Source organism: Melopsittacus undulatus, chromosome 2 (assembly GCF_012275295.1).
Source record: "Melopsittacus undulatus isolate bMelUnd1 chromosome 2, bMelUnd1.mat.Z, whole genome shotgun sequence".
Taxonomy (NCBI): domain Eukaryota; kingdom Metazoa; phylum Chordata; class Aves; order Psittaciformes; family Psittaculidae; genus Melopsittacus; species Melopsittacus undulatus.
This window is the reverse complement of record NC_047528.1, coordinates 3,436,485-3,457,793: the sequence shown is the minus strand read 5'-3', so window position 1 is coordinate 3,457,793 and position 21,309 is coordinate 3,436,485. Positions and strand designations below refer to the sequence as shown.

At 47.5% G+C, this 21,309-nt stretch overlaps 1 protein-coding gene across 1 annotated transcript; it reads right to left on the bottom strand.

Annotated features, from left to right (window-relative positions):
- Positions 1-700: 700 nt before the first annotated feature.
- Positions 701-19,093, bottom strand: USP35 (ubiquitin specific peptidase 35). The gene is made up of 10 exons (XM_034074577.1): positions 18,412-19,093; positions 16,854-16,989; positions 11,572-11,701; positions 10,193-10,294; positions 6,729-6,887; positions 6,009-6,202; positions 5,798-5,891; positions 3,910-4,016; positions 2,001-3,192; positions 701-1,386 (listed from the first exon to the last, which is right to left on the bottom strand). The coding sequence occupies exons 1-10, from the start codon at positions 19,091-19,093 to the stop codon at positions 1,216-1,218; spliced, it is 2,967 nt and encodes a 988-aa protein (XP_033930468.1). The 3' UTR covers positions 701-1,215.
- Positions 19,094-21,309: the final 2,216 nt, after the last annotated feature.

Here is a 21,309-nt window from a genome sequence, read left to right as displayed (position 1 = left end):
TCTATGGCAATGCAATATTCCCACCCCAATACGCCATGGTCAGGATTAGGCCCTGCACACAGGACCTAAGGCACAAGTTTCTGCCACTTGAGCTAGAGAAAACTCTACTACAGGAGCAAGGGAGGAGCAGGCAAGGACAATGGCTGGGGAGGGACATGGGAGGGAGCTGTGACCCTATAGCCACACTAGCCAAGGCCTGGGTTGGCCACATGCCACCAAAATCACCCCTGTTCCATTACTCGTTTATATATCAGATTGGTTAATGTAGTATGTATTTATACTGGGTTGATAGAATATATCCGGTTGGGCTTCTCTCCTTCTAAATCAGTATTTTCGGGTTAGTGGGTTTAGGGTGGCTGTCATTTGCTGCTCATTTCAAGGTATTCCAGTGGGAAGCCCAAGTTTTAAAGGGCAGATCCAGCCCAGAAAGCCATGAGATGACAGCAGCAGGAAGAGGCTGAGTCTTAAAGACACATCTGGAAGAACAGCTGTGTGTCAGGGCCTGTTGTGTACACCAACAGCATCACTAACAGCATCCAGAGGTCACCAGTAACACAACTGGGCTTTGTTGGAGACCTAAAAACCCAACCAGACTATGTCAGTCTCTCTTGGCTGCAGGGGTTTGTGCTCCTCGATCTCTTCTGGGTTGACCTGCCACTGTTCACTGTGGCCAAACAGGTTTACAAGCTCACCACCCCACAAGATCAGTGTTGCCATGTTGGCTGCTTGGTGTTTTTTAGCCTTTTTCTACCTTTAGAGGTACGTCAAGTTCTCAAAACCACATTAAAATAACTGACAAACAACAAGAGGTCCCCCCCAGACCAACTCACAGCTGTAGATGGGATGTGCATTGGGAGATCTTCATCCTTGTGGCCCCACTGTGTCCATGCTCATCCCTGTCCCCATCCTCTCCCCAGGCTGGTGGCATGGCTCACAGTGGGCAAGACACGGCTATGCTGAAGCAAAAGGGCACTTCTCCGAGCTGTCAGCAGCTGCTCATCTCTGCATTAGCTTAGTTACATTAAGGCGTGAAGACCAAGTGCATAGGAAGCAGTGGGACCCTCCGGGTGCCTCCAAAACAACCCCTGAGTCCTTTTCCATTTAAATGTTCCCTAAATCTTCCTCCAAGATGCTCACTGTCATCAAGGTGAGGAAGAGGAACCTCTGGCTTCAGGTTGTGCCCATGGATATTGATTATCTGGTTTAACCCATTGGCTAGAAGACGAGTCCATGAAAGGAGCCGGATCCACCACCACTCGCTGCTGGGCTGCAGCCTCCTGAGGAGTTGTCATCATCCTTATCCCTGTCAAAGTCTCTCCACCACAATGGGGATTTTGGCAAGGCAGAAATGTAGGCGGCTCTGTTCCTGGCTTCTTTTTCCTGCTCCTGGGAGAAGAAAGAGGGATAAATAACATAAGGATACCTGTGGATAAATGACCCAGGCAGGGGGATGCTCCCAACCTCCCCAAGGAGATGGGAAGCTGTTGGGTTGCCCTTCTCCAAATACAACTGGGGTGAGAAGGCCATGTGCTAATCTCTAGAGCAGCAAAGCATTGAGCCTCTCCAGTGATCAAAAACATCCCTTCTGTGTCACCTCTGGGAGAGGAGGGACTCTACTGGGTGATGCCCATGTCCTATGGACACTGATGTTTGGAAAGCATTGAACTCCATCAGTTTAATAGAACCTGTTCTAGTCTGTATTCGCAGCCCATCCATCTTTCTCAGGCCCTTAGGAGTGCTGCTTGGGGCAGGCAACAGCAAGTCAACCCTAAGCACAACCAAGAGGTGCCTTGCACCAACCTCAACACCCAGTTTCATCAGGAAACTCCAACCTGTTTATACCTGGGTGCTAAAAAGGAAAGGGATTTGACTTCAGGGAGTGGGTGGGTGTCTGCATGCATGGATTTATCCACAGGACACAACCCGGATGGGTGGGAATGCAGCCCATGAGCCGGGAAGCTGCAGGATTACACCCTGCTGTGCACAGCAGAGGGAGTTACCTGCAAGTAGAGGATGTTATCTTTGGAAATGGCTTCCATCAAGTCCTTATGGAGGGAAGGTTCTCCATGCAGGCGGCCAGCCTCGGCCAGAGCCTCATGCAGCAGGCAGCTCTGCCTGCCCGGCCGCTGCCTGTAGAACAGGACATAGGCAGTGTCCTTGGGGAAGAAAGAGGTGACATTGCTGACGGATTCAAAGGAGGAGAAGGAAACTCTGGTGTCATTGAAGAGGTACCATTGGATTTCAAAGTCCATCTGCTTGTCAGAGGCTGGTTTTGCTGCTCCATCCCGGGGCTGCCCATGGGGGACACTGTCGGTGCACTCCCTGGAATAGCAATAGTAGTGGCCACTCTCAGAGGAGATGCCTGAATGCACCACCACACTGCAGAGGTCATACACAACAGACGTGAAGCCACTTCCCGGAGCAGCCCTGTCCTTCCCATGCCAGCAAACCTCCTTGGATTCCTCTGGAGCAACAAGGATGGGAAGCTTGAGGACCACAGGGATGGAGACGTTATCCAGGATCTTCTTCCTCTTCATAGTCCGTGGGTCAAAGGAGAACCGCAGCAGCGTGAGGATGAGGTAGTGTGGACCCTCTGTCAGCTCTGCCACCTTCTCAGCATCCTGCAGGGATGCACATTTCTCACAGTGGTATTTGTTCTCTGCTGTCAGCCTCTCCGGGGATAGGAAATAGTTGATTAAATCCGGGACGGATCTGGAGTCTTTGGCTGCGATTGGGTCTTTGGCTGCATCCACACCAATGCCATTGCCACTTAAGGGATTTGCCGCTTCTCCTGGCTCCTGGAAACCCAATGTTTCCACTGGCATTGGTGGAGCTGCAGGTTCTCGGGCCATAGGGGTCTTCCTCTGGACCCAAGGAGACCCCGTAAGCTGGCTTGGGTTTTCAGGAGGCTCAATAAGCTGTGGGCCAATTTCTTCCACAGGTAAAACAGACGTGCTCCTACGGATGTGCCTGTCCGATGGGGGGAAAGCCAAGGACAGGTCTGTGAAGGCTTCTTCACGGGAAGAGACATTGAGACACTTCAAGCAGCGGATCTTTGTCATCATTTTACCCCCAAACATCTTCTCAATCAGTGTCTTGTTTAAGTAGTGATGCTCCACTGCCTGAGACATTAAGCTGGATTCCTTGAGTTTCTGATAGATCCTTTTCCCAGTCTTTTCTTCTTCATGTAACCTTTGGAAGGGGGGAAAACAGGATACATCATGCACCAATACAACATCAAGAGGTAGTCCTTAAGTAGGGGTTCTGTTCTTCTCTCCAAGGGCTTAATGTGGGTTAACCTGCACATGCCCAGGGGTCTGGTACTATGGAAGGAAGGTGGGGAGGAGTTGAGCAGGATTTGGTCTCCATGTGCCATTGACCTGCTACTTGTAGAGGTATCAATGGGACATCAGAAATTGGGGATTTCTAGATGAGAGAAAGGCAGGAATGAGCATTTTGCAGAGGAGGTTGAGTGGCTTGTCATGCAAATCCAAACTTGGTGCAACTTTTGAGGCAGAAGCTGTTCCCTGTGAGGGTGCTGAGGCGCTGGCACAGGGTGCCCAGAGAAGCTGTGGCTGCCCCATCCCTGGCAGTGCTCAAGGCCATATTGGACACAGGGGTTTGGAGCAGCTGCTCCAGTGGAAGGTGTCCCTGCCCATGACAGGGGTTGGAACTAGATGAGCTTTGATCTAGTTGGAACTAGATGAGTTCTGACCTTATCCCTAAGCCAGACCAAGCAGGGTTTTATCAGGAAGCCCTGGGCAGCTCTCACAGTCTTTCACCCCAAGCCTCTACTCTCCCACCTCCTCCAGGTCTCAGCCACCTGCACACAGGTCAGCACTAATCATTACGTCTGGTTTAGGGATATCACTGTCACCAGGCTCCAGACTGATGGTGATGGCCACGTACCGGTCCAGCAGGTACTTGAGATACTCCGAGCAGTCCTGCTGAGCTCCAGGGGTGAACCAGGGGGGCCAGGAGGCAGAGAGGAAACTCTCAGGTGAGATGGCAGGTCTCTGGCAGCAAGACAGAAGAAGAAATGCATTTAATCTTGGGGACCCTCCATCGGGGACTGCAGTGATAGGACATGGGGTGATGGGTTCAAACTGAAACAGGGGAAGTTCAGGTTGGAGATAAGGAAGATGTTCTTTACTGTGAGGGTGCTGAGGCTTTGGCACTGGGTGCCCAGAGAACTGGTGAATGCTCCATCCCTGGCAGTGTTCAAGGCCAGGTTGGACAGAGCCTTGGGTGCCATGGTCTAGTGTGAGGTGTCCCTGCCCATGGCAGGGGGTTGGAACTGGATGATCTTAAGGTCCTTTCCAACCCAAATGGTTCTATGATTCTATTCACCTAGGAGGAGGGATAGGGGAGAGGAGGGTCTTTCTGGCTATTTCAATGGGAGCAGGGTGCACTTGTGTGCCTATAAGGTCTCCCTTTTTATTCCCATAAAGCTTAATCTCAGTGCACAAGAAGACTTTCATGTTTTGCTGCAAGCCAGGGTGCATTTCAGCCATTATTTTACATATACTCCATAAAATATCCACATGTTTATTTCTTCCTTCAGTTTTAAAATGGTTTATTGCCCTGACCCAGGGATTTCTACTTAACCCAGCCTTGAATTGAATTTGATGCTCCATTTAATTTGATCAGGATCTCTCTCACCAAATCCTCTCATCATAAAAAGAAATGAAACCAAAGCAAAAAATCCACTAAACTTCCACCTGTCATCCCGATCACTGCAGGCAGGTAATCTGCATCTCCAGTTAATGTAATCACTGCCATTAGGAAGCAGCTGTCTCATTAACATGGAAAAAGACACATCTTTGTCAAAGAAGCGGCTTTAAGAACATCTCAAAGAAGAAAAATAACTAAGAAGGCCCTTAGGAAATTAGCAGGAAGTTATTAACCATAAACTACACAACAAGTAAATTGCATTTGCTGCTGTATTTGCTCATCACAGGTCACACACCCCCCAACCTGCCATCGAAACCTAGACTCTTCTATGGCTAAGTGTTAAATTTAACAGGTTGTCTGTACTTTAACCCCAAAAGGTATCTGTTGTAATGGCTCTGGCAGCCAAGGCTTGGGAAGTAAAGAAGCCCAAATGACCAGGTTCAAGCAAGGGAAAAATCACTGGACTTTCTAAATCATGTATTTCTAGTGACAGAAAGAGAGGCTTTTTAAGAGAGGAGCTAGATAGGAGTTAGCTGTATCCCCAGGAGTCACTCGTATTAAATATAATGTTTGTCCATCATAATTCATTTGTTTAAGGGTGTTATTTGTATTTATTTTCCCTCACATATAGACCATTCAAAGCATCAGGAATCCAAGGGGGATTTTTATTACTATTCTTTTAACAAAACCCCTTTGAAGGCAGTTTTCACCCATGATTTCTGCTTTGCTGTGAAACAAGAGCTGCTCCAGTCTTTTCCCTGCTGCACAGCAAGAAAACAAACCCTCTCCTTAATACCAACATGCTTTTCAGCTGGCCACATGTGTAAGCTATTGCCAGAAGGACTTTATTGTCAAAGCTATTAGTTATTACATCAGCCCAACCCAGGAAGACTGAAGACAGGCAGCCGGGTGTGAACACAGCTCGCTTGCATGGGTGATGGGAGCTCAACTTCTCCACCCCCAAAATCAGCCTCCCTCCAATAAACAAGACTGGTCCTGCTCTAAGAACCCACCAAGATCCACAGCTCCTTATCAGCACATTGGAGTCGACAGGAAGCAACTTGGAGACGAGCCTTTCCGCAGCCGACAGTCCAAACAAATAACTAGAACATGAAATAATTACCTGACTGTGCTCCAAAAACGCAAAGAGCCACTGGAGCTTTGTCATCAGGGGCTGGGAGCTGCCCTCGGTCAGACTCAACACCGAATGCCGAAAGCTGCAAAGGGAAAGCAGAGATGCAGCCCATAGGGTGGAAAAGTGGGATGTGTAACATCAATGGGGTAAGGAACCCCTGGAGCAAGTCTTGAGTGGGAGCAAAGGTGCAAAGACTCACTCTGAAGCCATGAAAAGAGACTGGATGATGCTGTTCATGTAGCAGGTGTTTCCCAAGTTTATTAACCCGATCTTTCCCGTCTCTGATTTGGATGCCAGGCGTGGGTAGAAGCAGGCCAGCTCGTTCTTCTGCGAGGTCCAGGCATTCTGTCCCAGGAGGTGTTTAATCCGGTCTTCATTTGGAACAGGAAGAGCCTTGGAAAGAGAGATCCATGTTACAAATCATTCCATATGAAGAGTTAGTAACAGGCAATCACAACACTCTTCTGTTAGAGGTGTTCATGGAACTCATTTCCCCTGCTCTTTGCATGAACATGCATCCATGCAAGTGCTTAGCTGCTAACACTGAAGGTGTCAGGGATACAAACCTACAAGACAGACGAGTTAGCCTACAAGAAGTGTTGTCTGGTGTGCTATGTTGTATTTTACACTGTATAAACAGCTAGTATTAGTCCTTTAGAGTCATTCAATATTGAAATCATACCTAAAACCCACAGGCATAATCAGAACTTCTGTTGGTCCACCATAACATAAGCATCTACCATCAACTTGTCTACATGGGGCTCAAGTTCTGTATGTTAATCCCTTTCTTCTACCATAGTTTGAGGCATTAAGGTTAAGCCATCCCTACCAGTAGCACAGTCCCTCTGCACCAGGCTGCAAACTAGAGTGCTATTTCCATATGGAAAACAGAAAAATGACAGAGAGGTGTATGTGTTACCTTAACTGCTTCCAGAACTGGTTCATAGAGATCAGGAAATCCTGAGAAGCGGAAGAACATGCAGTGGATGAGCTCAGCCAGCTGCTCCAGGGAGCTGGTGGCAGAGTTGGAGTCCTCCTTCTTCAGAGAGGCCACCAGCCTGGGGATGTGAGGGAGCAGCTGGAAAAGGGAAGTTCACTGCATCAGAAATGACTCCAAGTTACTCATCACACATGTGGGGGAATGGAATTCACCCCCAGTAAGAAAGGACAGTCAACAGGACTTGATTTCAGTGCCATTCTGGACTTTGCCCTTCACCCTGTGAGCTCAACAGCAGCTCTTCTGTTGACTTCAGTAGTGCAAATGCTATAGACCTTGGAGGGTTTCATGGTGCATGGCACCTGCAGGTCCATGCTGCTGCTTTGCCATGTTGCAGTTATCATTGTCTACTAAATCTTAGTGATTACAGTGATGCTGCACCTCTAATCCTGTGTTCAGTTCTAGGCCCCTCACTACAAGAGAGACATTGAGAGGCTGGAGAAGGGCCAGAGAAGGGCAATGGAGCTGGTGCAGGGCCTGGAGCTCAAGTATGATGGGGAACGGCTGAGGGAGCTGGGGGGTTCAGATGGAGAAGAGAAGGCTCAGGGGGGACCTGATGGCTCCCTCCAAGTGCCTGCAGGAGGATGGAGCCAGGAGGGGCTGGGCTCTGCTCCCAAGGAACAAGGGATGGGACAAGAGGAACCGGCCTCAAGCTGCACCAGGGCAGGTTTAGATGGAGCTGAGGAACAATTCCTGCCCCACAGGGTGCTCAGGCATTGGAACAGGCTGCCCAGGGCAGGGCTGCAGGCACTGTCCCTGGAGATGTTCAAAAGTCATGCAGATGTGGTGCTTTGTGATGTGGTTTAGTGGTGGCCTTGGCAGTGCTGTGGAATGGTTGGACCTGATGATCTTAAAGGTCTTTTCCAATCTATTTGATTCTATGCGTCTATAAATCACACACCTATAGTACAAAGGGGAATTACACACCAGCTGCCAAGCGCAGGGCTTTCAGACCTACAAGACAGACACATGAGCCTACAAGAAGCATTTTCCGTTGTGCTCTATTAGCATTTTACACTGTATAAACCAAACTGGGATCGCTGTGGTCGGATGGGTGGCGACAGGCACACAAACAGCACATTCGTTATCACGTTTTCATCTGGAAATGAACAAACGCAGACCATCCATTGCTCACGGGCACCCTCTGCTGCACCCACAATGAACAACCCATTTCCAGCCCTGCACATGTGCTAGAGTGACCCTGGGCACTTACGCAACCTTTGTCATGTTTATATGAGGTTATTTTTACCCCAGAGCAATCCTGGAATGAAGTCTCAGGATCCCAGATCCAACCATTTCTTGGTCCTCTCTTCCTTCATCTTCCTTTCTCCTTTCTCCCTTTTTCTCCTCAAAACCTTGGCAATTTTAACTACTTCCTTTCCCATTTTATTGAGAAAACAAACAAATCCCATATTCTCCATCAGTATTTTGCCAAGCTGTGATGGTAACAATTTCCAAAGCCCTTGCAAAGAGCCAGGTCAAACACAAGAAGATGAGAAGCAAAGACAGGTTCGTTCCCTGGTTTTCCATACATAAGGGAGGGGATTTGTGCTCACTGGGCTGCAGATGGAAACTTCAAGCCAAGAGCAACCGACAGCTCTTGGAGTGTTTCAAACTCCGGACGCCCAACTGAAGACAAGGCGTTGGAATGAGCCTATTTATAGAAACCAAAGGGTTTCTCAAGACATTCAGGCTCATTTAAAGTGTCTCCAGCTGAGGAATGGGAAAGCAGCGGTTGAAAACGTTGGCCGGCTCTGCTTTGTTCCAGCCTTATCTGTTTATCCTGTGAACTTCAGGCGAAAAGCCAAGTGGAAGGGGTTTAATGGAAAAGCATCCAATCAGACATTAATAGGAGTAGTTTTCCATTGCTGCTTTTATCAGTTCAATCACCGCAAGCATGCCTTTGCTTTCGGTCTTGCTGCATTTCAGAGGCAACACCAGCAAGAAGCAGAGAAGCTTTAGTGTCAACAGCAAAATCGACTATAAAATGTCACTATGGGAATGAAAAGAGAAGACTAAAATGCTGTTAAAAGTAGTTTTGTGCTTTTAACAGTGGAGAATTCACAAAGTGGAAGTGTTCTGATCGTCAAGTCTTATTGCACTGATGTTGAACAATGCTTTGAAAGATGATGCATCACTTGAAGAAATGGCAATGGCTGACACGTGTTGGTGACAATTGGAAGTCACAGGTGGCATGGGGCCCACTGAGTCCAAAGGACAGTCAGGAATCTGCTTAGGAAACACCGAGGGCTGTTTAAGAATATACTCCCTGTCTTCCAGTGCATGAGCCCTCCAAGATGTTCTCAATGCAAAGGTTTCACCTAACACATCTCAAAGCCTGAGTGGCAACATCTATCACACCTCAGCTGAAAGGGTGGGGACAAATATGAGGCTGTATCTTCTATACCTGATAATAGAAAACTACAACCTGAGCCAGCCTGGGTTGGTGTAGCCTGCTCACGTTCCTGCCCCACATCACCCCTTTAACTCCTTCCCTTTCCTTCCCCAGGCAAATGCATGTCTGTGGTTATCCCAGACCCAGATGGAGGTGGGCAATGCAAACCATTAGGATTTCCTGCTAGGTTAGGTTTCACCTGGGCTCATTTTAACACACAGCTCAGCCCACAGCTGTACAAATGGCTCAGCACAAAGGAGAGTGACAGGGAGAAGCAAGTGGTCTAAGAGCTAGGGCAGGAAAAAGGGTATCCTCCTCTTCCACCTGCAGGGCTGACAAACACCAGGATGAAACGACTGCAAGAGCACTACAGCCACTGCTGATGAGACCCTCAGTGTGGCTTGACAGGCTATCCAATATATTTGCATCACCTGCATCTTTGGCTGTTGGGTTTTGAAGCTGGGAGAGGACCAAAGGGATGCACTTGCCCTAGAGATCACTCCTCCAGCTGGTAGAGTGCCATAGATGAAAAGTGGAACATGCACACACTGCACACATCTGGAGGAGCCAAGCCCCAGCCAGCCTTATACTGATTTATCCCTGGAGATGAGCCATCAGGCTGGTAAAGCTCAACAGAAATGGGAGGACCCATGGGAAGAGCAAAGCCACAGCTCTTCTCTGCATGTCACTGACATTGAGTGGGTGTTGTGTCTGTGGCAAACAACTCCTTTAGACTCAGGTCTTCCCTCCACATCTCATCACCAGCTTTGTGGTGCTCCAAAAGCTGTTTGGGCTGCAGGAGAGGCTACCATCTTCCAGGACAGGCTACAAGTGGATGGACAGGGTTGGGTTTACATCAGTCATTGAAATCAAGCAGATGAGGGAAATACCACCCAGCATCTCAGCACCTCAGGTTCCCTCCCACCCCCATTGCCCCACATCATGGTTACACTCAAGGCAATGCCCTCACCCAAGCACAGCCCAGTCTTACCAAGTGAAATGCCTCATGGGAGTGCTGGAAGCTCAGCAGCATGTACTGCAGGACGGACAAAGCCCCCTCTCTTACAATGGGGTACAGCAACTTGGAGAAGACCTGGTGGGGGAGAAAGGAAGTAAATGAGAAGGCAGAATAACACTGCAATACACAGAAGAAGAGACCAGCAGGAAAAAGGTACTGAGCATCTTCCACAGCTGCTGGTCTGCTTCTGCTCAGTGCTGGATGTTGAAGTAAGCAGCCTGCAGCTGAGTCTCCAGTCGTCTCCTATCCAGAGCATCCTAAATATACCATGTGGGTTATCCTCACCCTCTCTGTAACCCCACTGCACCTCCACACCTCCTGATGGATGAGGCCTTGCAAGCACAGAGGGATGCTGTAGTTTCTGATTTATTGTGGCATTTGGAGCCTTACCAATAACCTTTCAGGCAGATAGAAAGCAAAGGTGTTTTTCGAAGGCAAAGTGATGGTATTTATCCTGCTTCACAGGCAATGGTATAACTTGACAATGCCCTCTACCATACTTCTAAGAGTTCCAAAACTCATGTTATTTTAAGGGCTGTGTCCTTTTCCTCTGCATTAAACAACAAAAGGAAAGATAAAGAAAAGCCAGAGCTGCTTGGCTGCTCTCCCACTGCTCAATGCACATGGGGGATCACAAGGACAACTGCAGTTATTGATCATGTTCCAATGCTAATAATCACAATCTTAACAACTTCTATGCTGACTTCCACTGGAGGCTCAGCCTGGTGTCATCCCCATCATACAAAGGAGGAAACAGCAGGATCACAGCATGGAAAACGCTTTAAAGTGGTGACCAATTTCAGCCCTTGATGATACAGTTTTCAGAGAGCATCAAGTACTCATTGCTGAGAGAGGTGATGGCAATGGCAGCAGGGGATTTATCTGCAGTAGCAAATGAACTAAGGCCAGGGCACAGTCTTACATTCACTGGTGTGTATTTTGCCTGTGCCAACCAGGCACAGCTGAAGGAGAGCACATCACATTCCCAAAGGCAGATGTTACAAGAGCTCCACAGTTTGGGAAGGAAATTGGTTGGCTGGCTTGAAAATCGTTGACTTCTCTTATTTCATAACCTTGAAGATATCAAGTACTTTTGCACACCAATACCTAAAGAACTGCAGGTTGTTTTGGAGCAACAGTTTTAGCTGAAAAACAGCATCAGCCCATTAACCCATACACAGCAAAGCAGCATTCGCAAGGCACACAACAGTCCCTTCAAACCTTGGGACAGCATACTATTGTCTGTACATCCCAAGTCACATCTCGTCCCCATTCAATTGAAAGGCAGGAAGATACCTGAGGTGCAGGGACAAGTCTGTTGCTCACATTCATGTTTAAGAGAGCCCACTGACCTTTTCAATCTTAGAAAGAGTAACTTCAATCAAGATGCTGAACTTTTTCACTGCGGCCAAACCCTTCAGCAGAGCGATGATCCACTTGTCTATGTGCTTGCCCAGGGGCCAGGACACCCAGTCGATCATCCTGAAATGAAATACAAGCTCTTCAAGTAAATTTAATGCACAGATTGTGGAAACCAGTTTCCACTCTGACTTAAACCTCCTCCAAATTCGTGTCTAGTGGGTTAACTGGGTAAGAGATGAGCTCTTAATAAAACATTTCACATGTTATTCAAAGTGCAACAGAGCCTGAAGTGGAATTACCCCATCATGCTGTGATGAACCACATGGACCAGAGAATCAGAGCCAAGTCCATAGAAGAAAGTGGGGATTTCTTCCACTGCCTTCAGTCAATCTGAGTTCCAGTTTTAACATGAAAACTCTATATATCACCTCTGTGAAGTGTGGATGAGGGTCTCTGCATTGCCACCATTAGAAAACAAATGATCATAGAACCATAGAATAGTTAGGGTTGGAAAGGACCTTATGATCATCCAGTTCCAACCCCCTGCCATGGGCAGGGATACCTCACACTAAACCATATCACCCAAGGCTCTGTCCAATGAACCTCTGCATTGTTACTGGTAAGGAAAAACCACTCAGATTCAGAGCTTTTAATTCTCTGTGTGGGAAACATTGATTCCCATGAAAACCCAGGAAATACTGGTAACTCTAATGGAAGCCAGATATTCCTGAATGTCACAGCTACCACATTTCATCTATAGCCACTCCAGCAACACGTTGTCATGTTTCTGCAAGTTATAAATCCTTTACAGAAGTCACTCATAAGAAAATAACCTCAAACTAAGTGATGACACATTGTGTCTGTTGAAATTTAATGTTCAGCAAAGATGGGAAGTAACTGAGGCTTGGGATTTCCAAGGGTCTAATTCTGCCAACCATTTCAATACCTTTGATTTGAAGATATCCCAGATCCTCAGTCCAGTTCTTTTACACAATCAGTCCCTTCTGCTTATCAGCCTTTATGTTATGCAAAATGTATGGAAGGAACACAGATAAGTAGCCACCACAAGGCAAAGAGTAGGAATAAGTCTACAAGGAACTGGAAAGCAAAAGGCTGGGGAGCAAAGAAAGCCTGAAGAGCAGAATACATTGGGATGTTGAGAAATACCAAAGCTGGGGAATTAATCAATGCCAGAAAAGCTTCCACAGACATTTGCATCAGAAGAGAATAAGGGAAGCAGTGCAATCACTATCTATGGAGGGCGTGATGGTGATTAAAGATATGATACAGCCTCTAAATGTGACTTCCACACTAAACACCTCCTCTGTCTTCATTTTCAGCAAGGGAAATTCATTGATCAGGGTGACAAAGAGGAGGCAGGTAAAAGATCTGAGAATGGAAACAAGAGCAATGACAGCTGATGGGGAAGTGAAACATGAAGAGCTCATGAACTCCAACCAAGAGGAGATGGTGATGTCCATCATGTAAAATTCAACTCTGGTGAGGTTTAATGACTATTAACTTTGGTATGGTGCTTTATGTGGGAAGAATAGGAAGACAATTCCTATAACGAAGACAGGCAATAACAGCATAGGTGGGAAGAAGGGACACCATGTCACAGGGAGTTACCATAGGTGCCAAAGTCAGGTTTGACAGGATGTATGAATATCTAGTCAAAGGACAGAAGTAGATCATATCTAACTGGCTACCTGAAAGGAGATCACAAGCAGCATTCTTCAGGCATCATCAAGACAAGAAGATGATCAAGGTAGCACAAAGGAGACCCTGAGCATTAGAAATGCAGAAGTGGAAGGAAACATAATGATTCAAAACACACGCAAGGCACAAGAAATGGGTGCTACATGACAGTAAATCTGCTTGAAGACAATCAGCCAGACACCAGGTGATTACAAGTTCCCAGTGTAACAACCACCATGGAAAAGACAAGAAGAAAACGCTCTTTTCTATGGCAAAACATGAACCTCCCATGCTGTTGTCCAAGGCCATAATGTCCAAGGCACACGGAACATGATGTACAAACATCACCATCCATGTCCAACACTAATGAAGTGAAGTGAGAGCAGGTGCTGAAAAAGCCTGTTAAGGTGCTCAGGGAAATGAAGAACATTTCCTGTAAGAAAAGCTTAAAATAGCTTGGCTTGGTTAGCACAACCACAGGAAAGCAGAGATGGGAAGGGACTGCTCTGCCTGCATAGGTCGAAGGAATAAACACCAGGGAGGCAAAAGAGTCATTTCAGCTATTTATGTGGCTGTTATATCAAATGAGGGATAAGATGGCCAGAAATATATATAGGCTGGCTATTAGAGGAGAGATTTGAACCATTAAAGCAACCCAAATGTGGAACAGCTATGAAAGAAGAGCGGGGGGAGCAAAAGCCCTTCCTGCTTTGAGCAGTGTAGTTGAATCCATTGAAAGGACCTATGATGTCAATGCCTATGAAGCAGGGAGATGTGTCCAGAGATCCAAAGGTCCCTTTTATCCTATCTTTCTTTTTTGCAAAGCCATAAAATAACCTTTTCCTCTTTAAGCTATCATTTACCAGCACTAGTGGCTAGGTTGCAGTCCTGCCTACTGCTGCTTGTGCTGCTACAGAAGGAAGAAATTACACTTTAAATTCACATTGCACTTTGCACAATACAAGATCCACAGATGCTTTGGAAGCCAGGGCCCTCATTTTCCAAAGGAGCCATTGGTTTGGTAGGCTAAACCTGTAAAGCTCAGATCCTGATTCCCAGAGGTAGCAAGTGCCTGCATCAGTGTGTGATAGCAGACGCCTTCTTCACCTGGACATGGGCTCTTTGAGCATATACAATCCCAGGACAAATAGTAAAACAGATCAGTAAGTACTTCTGAAGTCATTGATGCTCTTTAATAGAGTTTATTAAAACAGAGACAAACTCTAAAATCACAGAATCATGGAACCAACCAGGTTGGAAAAGCCCTTTAAGCTCATCGGGTCCAACCATTCCCCAGCACTGCCACGGCCACCACTGCCCCATGGCACTGAGGGCCTCATGTACACTACATGTAATTAAAAGACGAAACTTCATGTTTCTGCACCGAGTTAATACTGGAAGCACACAAAGCAACTTTGTTTTCATGAGAGTTTTACCAGATAGAGCAGAATACACAAAACATTTAGTCAATGGGAGAACCTGAGCATAAAAACCTCGCCATTTTCCATGCTTGGTACCACTTATGTGCCTTTTTCCCTTCTCCCTCTTGCATGTACAGTCCTATAGCTCCTGTTGTCAAACTGAGCTGCAGAAACTCTCACTTCAAACTGCAGATCCATTTCTTCTGTCGACTACCTCTTGTTTCCTTTTCACATGACAGATGTTCTAAACTATGACTACTCCTAACATGAGGTGTCTTCCCCTCCAGTGACTGAAAACACCAGGATAAAATCCGAGCTCGGACCTACCATATCACCTCCTTCAAAATGCCTCCAAAAAGCCCTCAATAACAAGAAACTCTCTAAAAGAGACTGTGGTGTTCACCTGCACCACCAGGTGCCAGCCTTGCTTTATGTTACCTCTATTTGCTCTTCAAAGGCTCGATCAGCTCAACCCCCGTTCAGTTTGTTCCCCTGTTAGTAACTTCCAATCCCAAACTTTGGAGGAAGAGATTTGTGCCCTGAGCTGAAAGATCCTTTCAACCTGTGTGTTTTTCCTTGGTTCTCTATGCATGGAGCAAACACTCATCCAAAGGCTGAGGGTTGTTCTGCTGTTTTCCGGGGCACCCATCTACCATAAACACACTGCCAAACCTTCTGCCTTTCTCCTAAGTGATCTTAATTACATTTTGCAGGCTCTGCTTAATGTTTGGCTAGCTCTGAGTAATCATTTACTCATCCCTCTGCGTGACAAAGACTGCTTTAAGGAATGATGCAATTGATTTTGCAAGCTCTATATTTAGCCACTGGTGCTCAGCCACTTAGCAGGTGGCCAGAAGGGGAAAAAGAGGGAGAAAGAGGGTTAAGAACTGAGCTGATAACTTCGTCTTTTGCCTTGGGTTGCTCAGGACTGTGGGAAAACCATGACCTTCTCCAGCAAGTCAAAGAGAAGCAAGTCTTTTCTGCATACGTGAAGTTCCCATTAGGCATAAAGTGTGGTTTTGTCACATAACCTTACTGGGGACACACACACAAATCCTATAATAAGAAGAGGAAAAGACATATTTCCAGTGAGAACAAGTCACAGCAGCTCCCTTGGGTTAAGTGCATGGGCTACTGTATGTGAACACCTATTTAAATGTAGACCTCTAAGGAAAGGACAGGTTGAAGATAGAACCATAGATTCATTTAGGTTGGAAAAGACCCTTAAGATCATCAAAGATGCCCCTAAGTGAGTGTGAAGCAAGGAACTGGAGCACAGAAGGGCTTTAGGACTTGGACACAAGTATACAGGGAAGATCTGGTGATGCAAAAGAAGGCAGCAGCACTGCAAAGACCAGGTCTAGCCTATCAGGTAGTATTGTACCCACTACTATTCATCATGCCTTGATAAGGTCTCCATAGACTCTGCATACACAGAGGGCAGGGGTAAACATTGTACAGCACCAAGATCCAGACCAGCAGCACCACATTCACCTGACAAAGGTCAAGGTGGAATTATTGAAACAGTTGGGCACACTTCCCTTTCCAAGATCTTTAGCTGTGACTGATGATTTAGGATGGTGTCTTTGTGAAGGGAGACAGAGATCAATACAGAGTCATAGAATAGTTAGGGTTGGAAAGGACCTTAAGATCATCCAGTTCCAACCCCCTGCCATGGGCAGGGACACCTCACACTAAACCATGGCACCCAAGGCTCTGTCCAACCTGGCCTTGAACACTGCCAAGGATGGAGCATTCACAGCTTCTTTGGGCAACCCATTCCAGTGCCTCAGCACCCTCACAGTAAAGAACTTCCTTATATCCAACCTGAACTTCCCCTGTTTCAGTCTGAACCCATCACCTGTAACAGTACTTATTTCATAAAACACCCAACAAAACTAACCAAATTAAACAAATTAATAATAATAGTAATAATAATAATAATAATAATGACAATCAGTCTTTACTGTAGTTCTATGGGCCCTCAGAACTGGAAGTAATGATCCAGAAGCTCCCTTTTTGCCCACACACTCCTCACTAGATAGCACCAGCCAACCTGGTTGGGATAAAACCACACAGAGGAGCTAAGTGAAGCTGTGGGGCAGGTTTTTCTCTGAACTGAGAATGATGCTCACTAATGCAGCCTCTCCTACCTGCCAATGGCCGTCATCATTTGCACATCAGTGATGCTGTCATCGTTGGTTAGGTTTCTTATAACACCATCCATAAGCTCCAAAGGGACAAACTGGACCACGCTGGCCAAGGCATTGGATGGTGCTTCCTGCTCCTCTGCAAAGACATGGATGAGCACCAGCAATGAAGATGTTAGTCACCAGGAAAACCAGGCACATGAGGTCATTTCTTGTTTCTAAACCCAAATCATTTCTGCCTACATAAATGGAGGACATCATGAGGCTGGGTCATAGCAGACGGGTTGTTGCATGAAGCCATACACAGCCTAAAGGGAGGAAGAAATCAGAGGCCCAAGATCTTGGGTCCCAAATTTCCTCTCTTTATGCTAAGTACTGCAAATAGTTGCAGTGAGATGCAACTGCAGGTCTGCCTCATGAAGCACCTTCCAAAGGAAGAGGATTTCATGCAGAGGGCACTGAAAAATCCTTCTCATGGGCTTAGCAATAGCTGGAGCAGGAGCTTATCTGCTACCAGAGTCCAGCCTTTCATGGCACTGGTACCTCCAAAAACCTCCTGAGACCCTCTGCAGTAACCTAAAGGCCCCAGAAGTTGGTTAAACATCTTCTGTCCCACCTTAAGATGTGATCACCAGCCAGAGAGATAGTAGGGCTTCTACCTCTAGACTGGTGCAAAGTAATTCCTTAGCTTTGTTGCTGGTTTCTGGTAGGGATCAGGCTGTGGGGTCCCATCAAGTCAGCCAGAAGAGAGTGACATTGCTAAAAGCTTTTGAGTGCCACTCACCAGCTGCAGATAAAGAGCTTTCCATTAAGCTCAGTTGATGCTGGAAAATGCTGAGCACACAAAATGGTGCTGCAAATATTGCAATGCAGTTAACTTGTGTTACAGGCTGTGGGGTTTTACAGAATCCCAGACTGGTTTGGGTTGGAAGGGACCTTAAAGCTCCTCCAGCTCCAACCCCTGCCACGGGCAGGGACCCCTTCCACTGGAGCAGCTGCTCCAAGCCCCTGTGTCCAACCTGGCCTTGAGCACTGCCAGGGATGGGGCAGCCACAGCTTCTCTGGGCACCCTGTGCCAGCGCCTCAGCACCCTCACAGGGAACAGCTTCTGCCTCAGAGCTCAGCTCAGTCTCCCCTCTCGGGCAGGTTCAAGCCATTCCCCTTGGCCTGTCCCTACAGGCCCTTGTCCCAAGCCCCTCTCCAGCTTTCCTGCAGCCCCTTTAGGCACTGGGAGGCATTTTTAGGGGAATCACAGTACATCCAATGGATTTGCACTCATTAAGCTTCTCAGTGTTGTTCCTACACCATTGCTCACTCACTATTTATTGCCTTCTGTCCAAAACCTCACTATTTTACACAGAGGTTTGGAACACATTGTTTCCCTAGCTTAAAGCCCCAGGTAACTCCAAGGGATGCTTGTTTATTACATTTCAGCTGTGGCTGCACTTGTGGAGCGGATGAGACCCATGCAAGATATCAAACAAAACAAATCTAACTTCATCAGAGCCAACATTCACATTCCCATCCTTTTTTTAGATTTATTTTTGTTTCTTTCCATTACCTGTTGAAGAAATGATGGTGAACAGCTCCTTCAAAGAGGGCAGGATGGCTGAGGTCTGAGCCCTCCAGATCCTCTGCAGCAGACCACTCACTTTGTTCACCTGCTCCAAGAACTCCATGATGGCTTCCTCCCCCTCGGAAACACACTGGAACTGCCCAATGCACCGGATCAGCTGCTGACAGAACAAGACCTGGTGTTTCCCTGTGGGAATGCATTGAGGATGCTGGGTTAAGAGCTTGCTGATCTTCGCACACTGCTTGGGGCTTGGCCTCTCGCAGACCTTCCGGAGCACCTCGATCCTCAATAAGCTGAAGATGCTGTTTGCTGATGGGCTGTCCAGGACAAACTGCAGTCCTAATTGGATATAATCAAGTACATAATGGCTTCTCTTCCCCAGAGGTCCATAACCTTCCTGAAGGAGGCTCAGCAGGAAGCGGACATTGAAGAACTCCTCAAATTCCTCTGGGTGATAGTGGCCATAGACTTCCAAAACCTCTTTCCCAATCTCTCTTTTATACTTGGTGTCCCCTGTGAGATAAAGCTTGGTAGACAGCTCCAGCATGGACCAGCATTGCTCACTGTCCATGGGCTGCTTGGCTGCCTCAATGACCCGCCTCACAAGCCCTTGCTTCACGTTGTTGGGGTATGAGGACATCACCACGGCTTCCAGTATCTTGTCCATCTCTGCTCCCAGCTGCTGGAAGAGAGGCAAAGAGCAGCAGGTTAGTTCAAACAGGGTCTACTGAGCTTCAAGCCCAGGTTGATAAGGGAGGTCAAAGAAGAGAGATGTCTGCAACCACTATGAAGATGATTGTTCTTCTGCCTTTCTCATGGTGGCATTCAGAGAAGTCTTCATCCAAAAGCCTCTAAACTCAATTAATACATAAAAATACAGAATTTCTCCAGACTAATCACACATTTGAACATTTTTGTCTTCTAAACAACCAACTACAACCTTACACTTGACCCTAGGGATGGGTGAGCTCCCTCTCCTTGATGGGTTCAGCAACTCAAGATGATGCCATAGTCCTATGGAGGAGCTGAATGGGGAACTGGGGAAGCCAAGGTCTCCCACTGGTGTCTACTGGCTTATGTGTCCTAAAGAAACAAAGATGCTCCCGATGATTGTCTTCACATTCAGGGAAGGAGAGCAAAGCCCTGGGAATCAGCGATGGGATTGCAGGCTCTGTGCGCAATTGCAGGGGTGTAGGTTTGGCACTCACACCGTGCTGCCTGTCACTGGATGAGTGGTGCAGTCTTGGCTTCTCCCCAGGAACCTGCTGCATTTGTATGCGGGACCAGAGCGAGAGGAGAGGGAAACTGCAGAGTCAGGCAAAGTTTCCCATTTGTCACAGCCCAAATTCAGCAGCAATAAAGCATTGGAGGAGGGAGTGCTTAAAGAAACCCTAAGGATTTCCCTAGAAGGGATCAGAACAGCATCTCCAACTAGCATCTGTCATAGGTGTTGGATGCATTGCTGCACAACAAACCCCATCCCAGAGTGATGTGATTAGACAGCCAGGATTTCTTCACTCACAGCAGGTCTCCCAGTGTGATGTACAGCAGATTCTCTTGGAAGGCTTGCTACAGCACATGAAGAACAACAAGGGGCTTGGTGCCAGCCAGCATGGATTCACTAGGGGGAAATCCTGCCTGACCAATATAGTGGCCTTCTATGACGGGGCTACAGAAATGATGGACAGGGGTGGAGCAGTTGATGTCATCTACCTGGGCTTGTGCCAAGCATTTGACACTGTCCCACATGACATCCTTGTCTCTAAATTGGAGAGACATCAATTTGATAGGTGGACCAGTCGGTGGATAAAGAGCTGGCTGGATGGTCGCACTCAAAGAGTTGTGGTCAATGGCTCAATGTCTGGTTGGAAACCAGTAACAAGTGGTGTCCCTCAGGGATCGGTGTTGGGACCGGTCTTGTCTAATATCTTTGTCGCTGACATGGACAGTGGGATTGAGTGCACCCTCAGCAAGTTTGCTGATGACACCAAGCTGTGTGGTTCTGTTGATCCGCTGGAGGGAAGGAATGCCATCCAGAGGGACCTTGACACACTTGTGAGGTGGCTGATGCCAACCTCATGGAGTTTAACCATGACAAGTGCAAGGTCCTACACCTGGGTCGGAGCAATCCGAGGCACAGCTACAGGTTGGGCAGAGAAGAGATTCAGAGCAGCCCGAGGAGAAGCACTTGGGGGTGTTGGTCAATGAGAATCTGAACATGAGCCGGCTGCAGTGTGTGCTCACAGCCCAGAAAGCAACCGTATCCTGGGCTGCATCCAAAGGAGCATGACCAGCAGGGCGAAGGAGGTGATCCTGCCCCTCTGCTCTGCTCTGGTGAGACCTCACCTGGAGCATTGTGTGCAGTTCTGGTGTCCTCAACATAAAAAGGACATGGAACTGTTGGAACAAGTCCAGAGGAGGCCACGAGGATGAGCAGGGGCTGGAGCAGCTCCTGTATGGAGACAGGCTGAGAACATTGGGGCTGTTGAGCCTGGAGAAGAGAAGCTGCGTGGAGACCTCAGAGCAGCTTCCAGTGTCTGAAGGGGGCTACAAGGATGCTGGAGAGGGGCTCTTCATCAGGGACTGCAGTGATAGGACAAGGGGTGATGGGTTCAGACTGAAACAGGGGAAGTTTAGATTGGATATAAGGAGGCAGTTCTTCCCTGTGAGGGTGCTGAGGCACTGGAATGGGTTGCCCAGGAGGTTGTGAATGCTCCATCCCTGGCAGTGCTCAAGGCCAGGTTGGACAGAGCCTTGGGTGCCATGATTTAGTGTGAGGTGTCCCTGCCCATGGCTGGGGTTGGAACTGGATGAGCTTGAATGTCCCTTCCAACCCAAACCACTCTGTGAGTCTGTGATTCTGTGACTCAGTTGACCTTGTGA

Excerpts from the sequence above, each read along its gene's own strand:
- USP35 (XM_034074577.1), bottom strand. The coding sequence starts at position 19,093 with ATGGACAAGATACTGGAAGCCGTGGTGATGTCCTCATACCCCAACAAC. Across the intron at positions 11,702-16,853 it reads ATGATGACGGCCATTGGCAG|GATGATCGACTGGGTGTCCT; the intron begins GTAGGAGAGGCT and ends ATTTCATTTCAG. Across the intron at positions 4,017-5,797 it reads CGTTTTTGGAGCACAGTCAG|AGACCTGCCATCTCACCTGA; the intron begins GTAATTATTTCA and ends TCTTGCTGCCAG.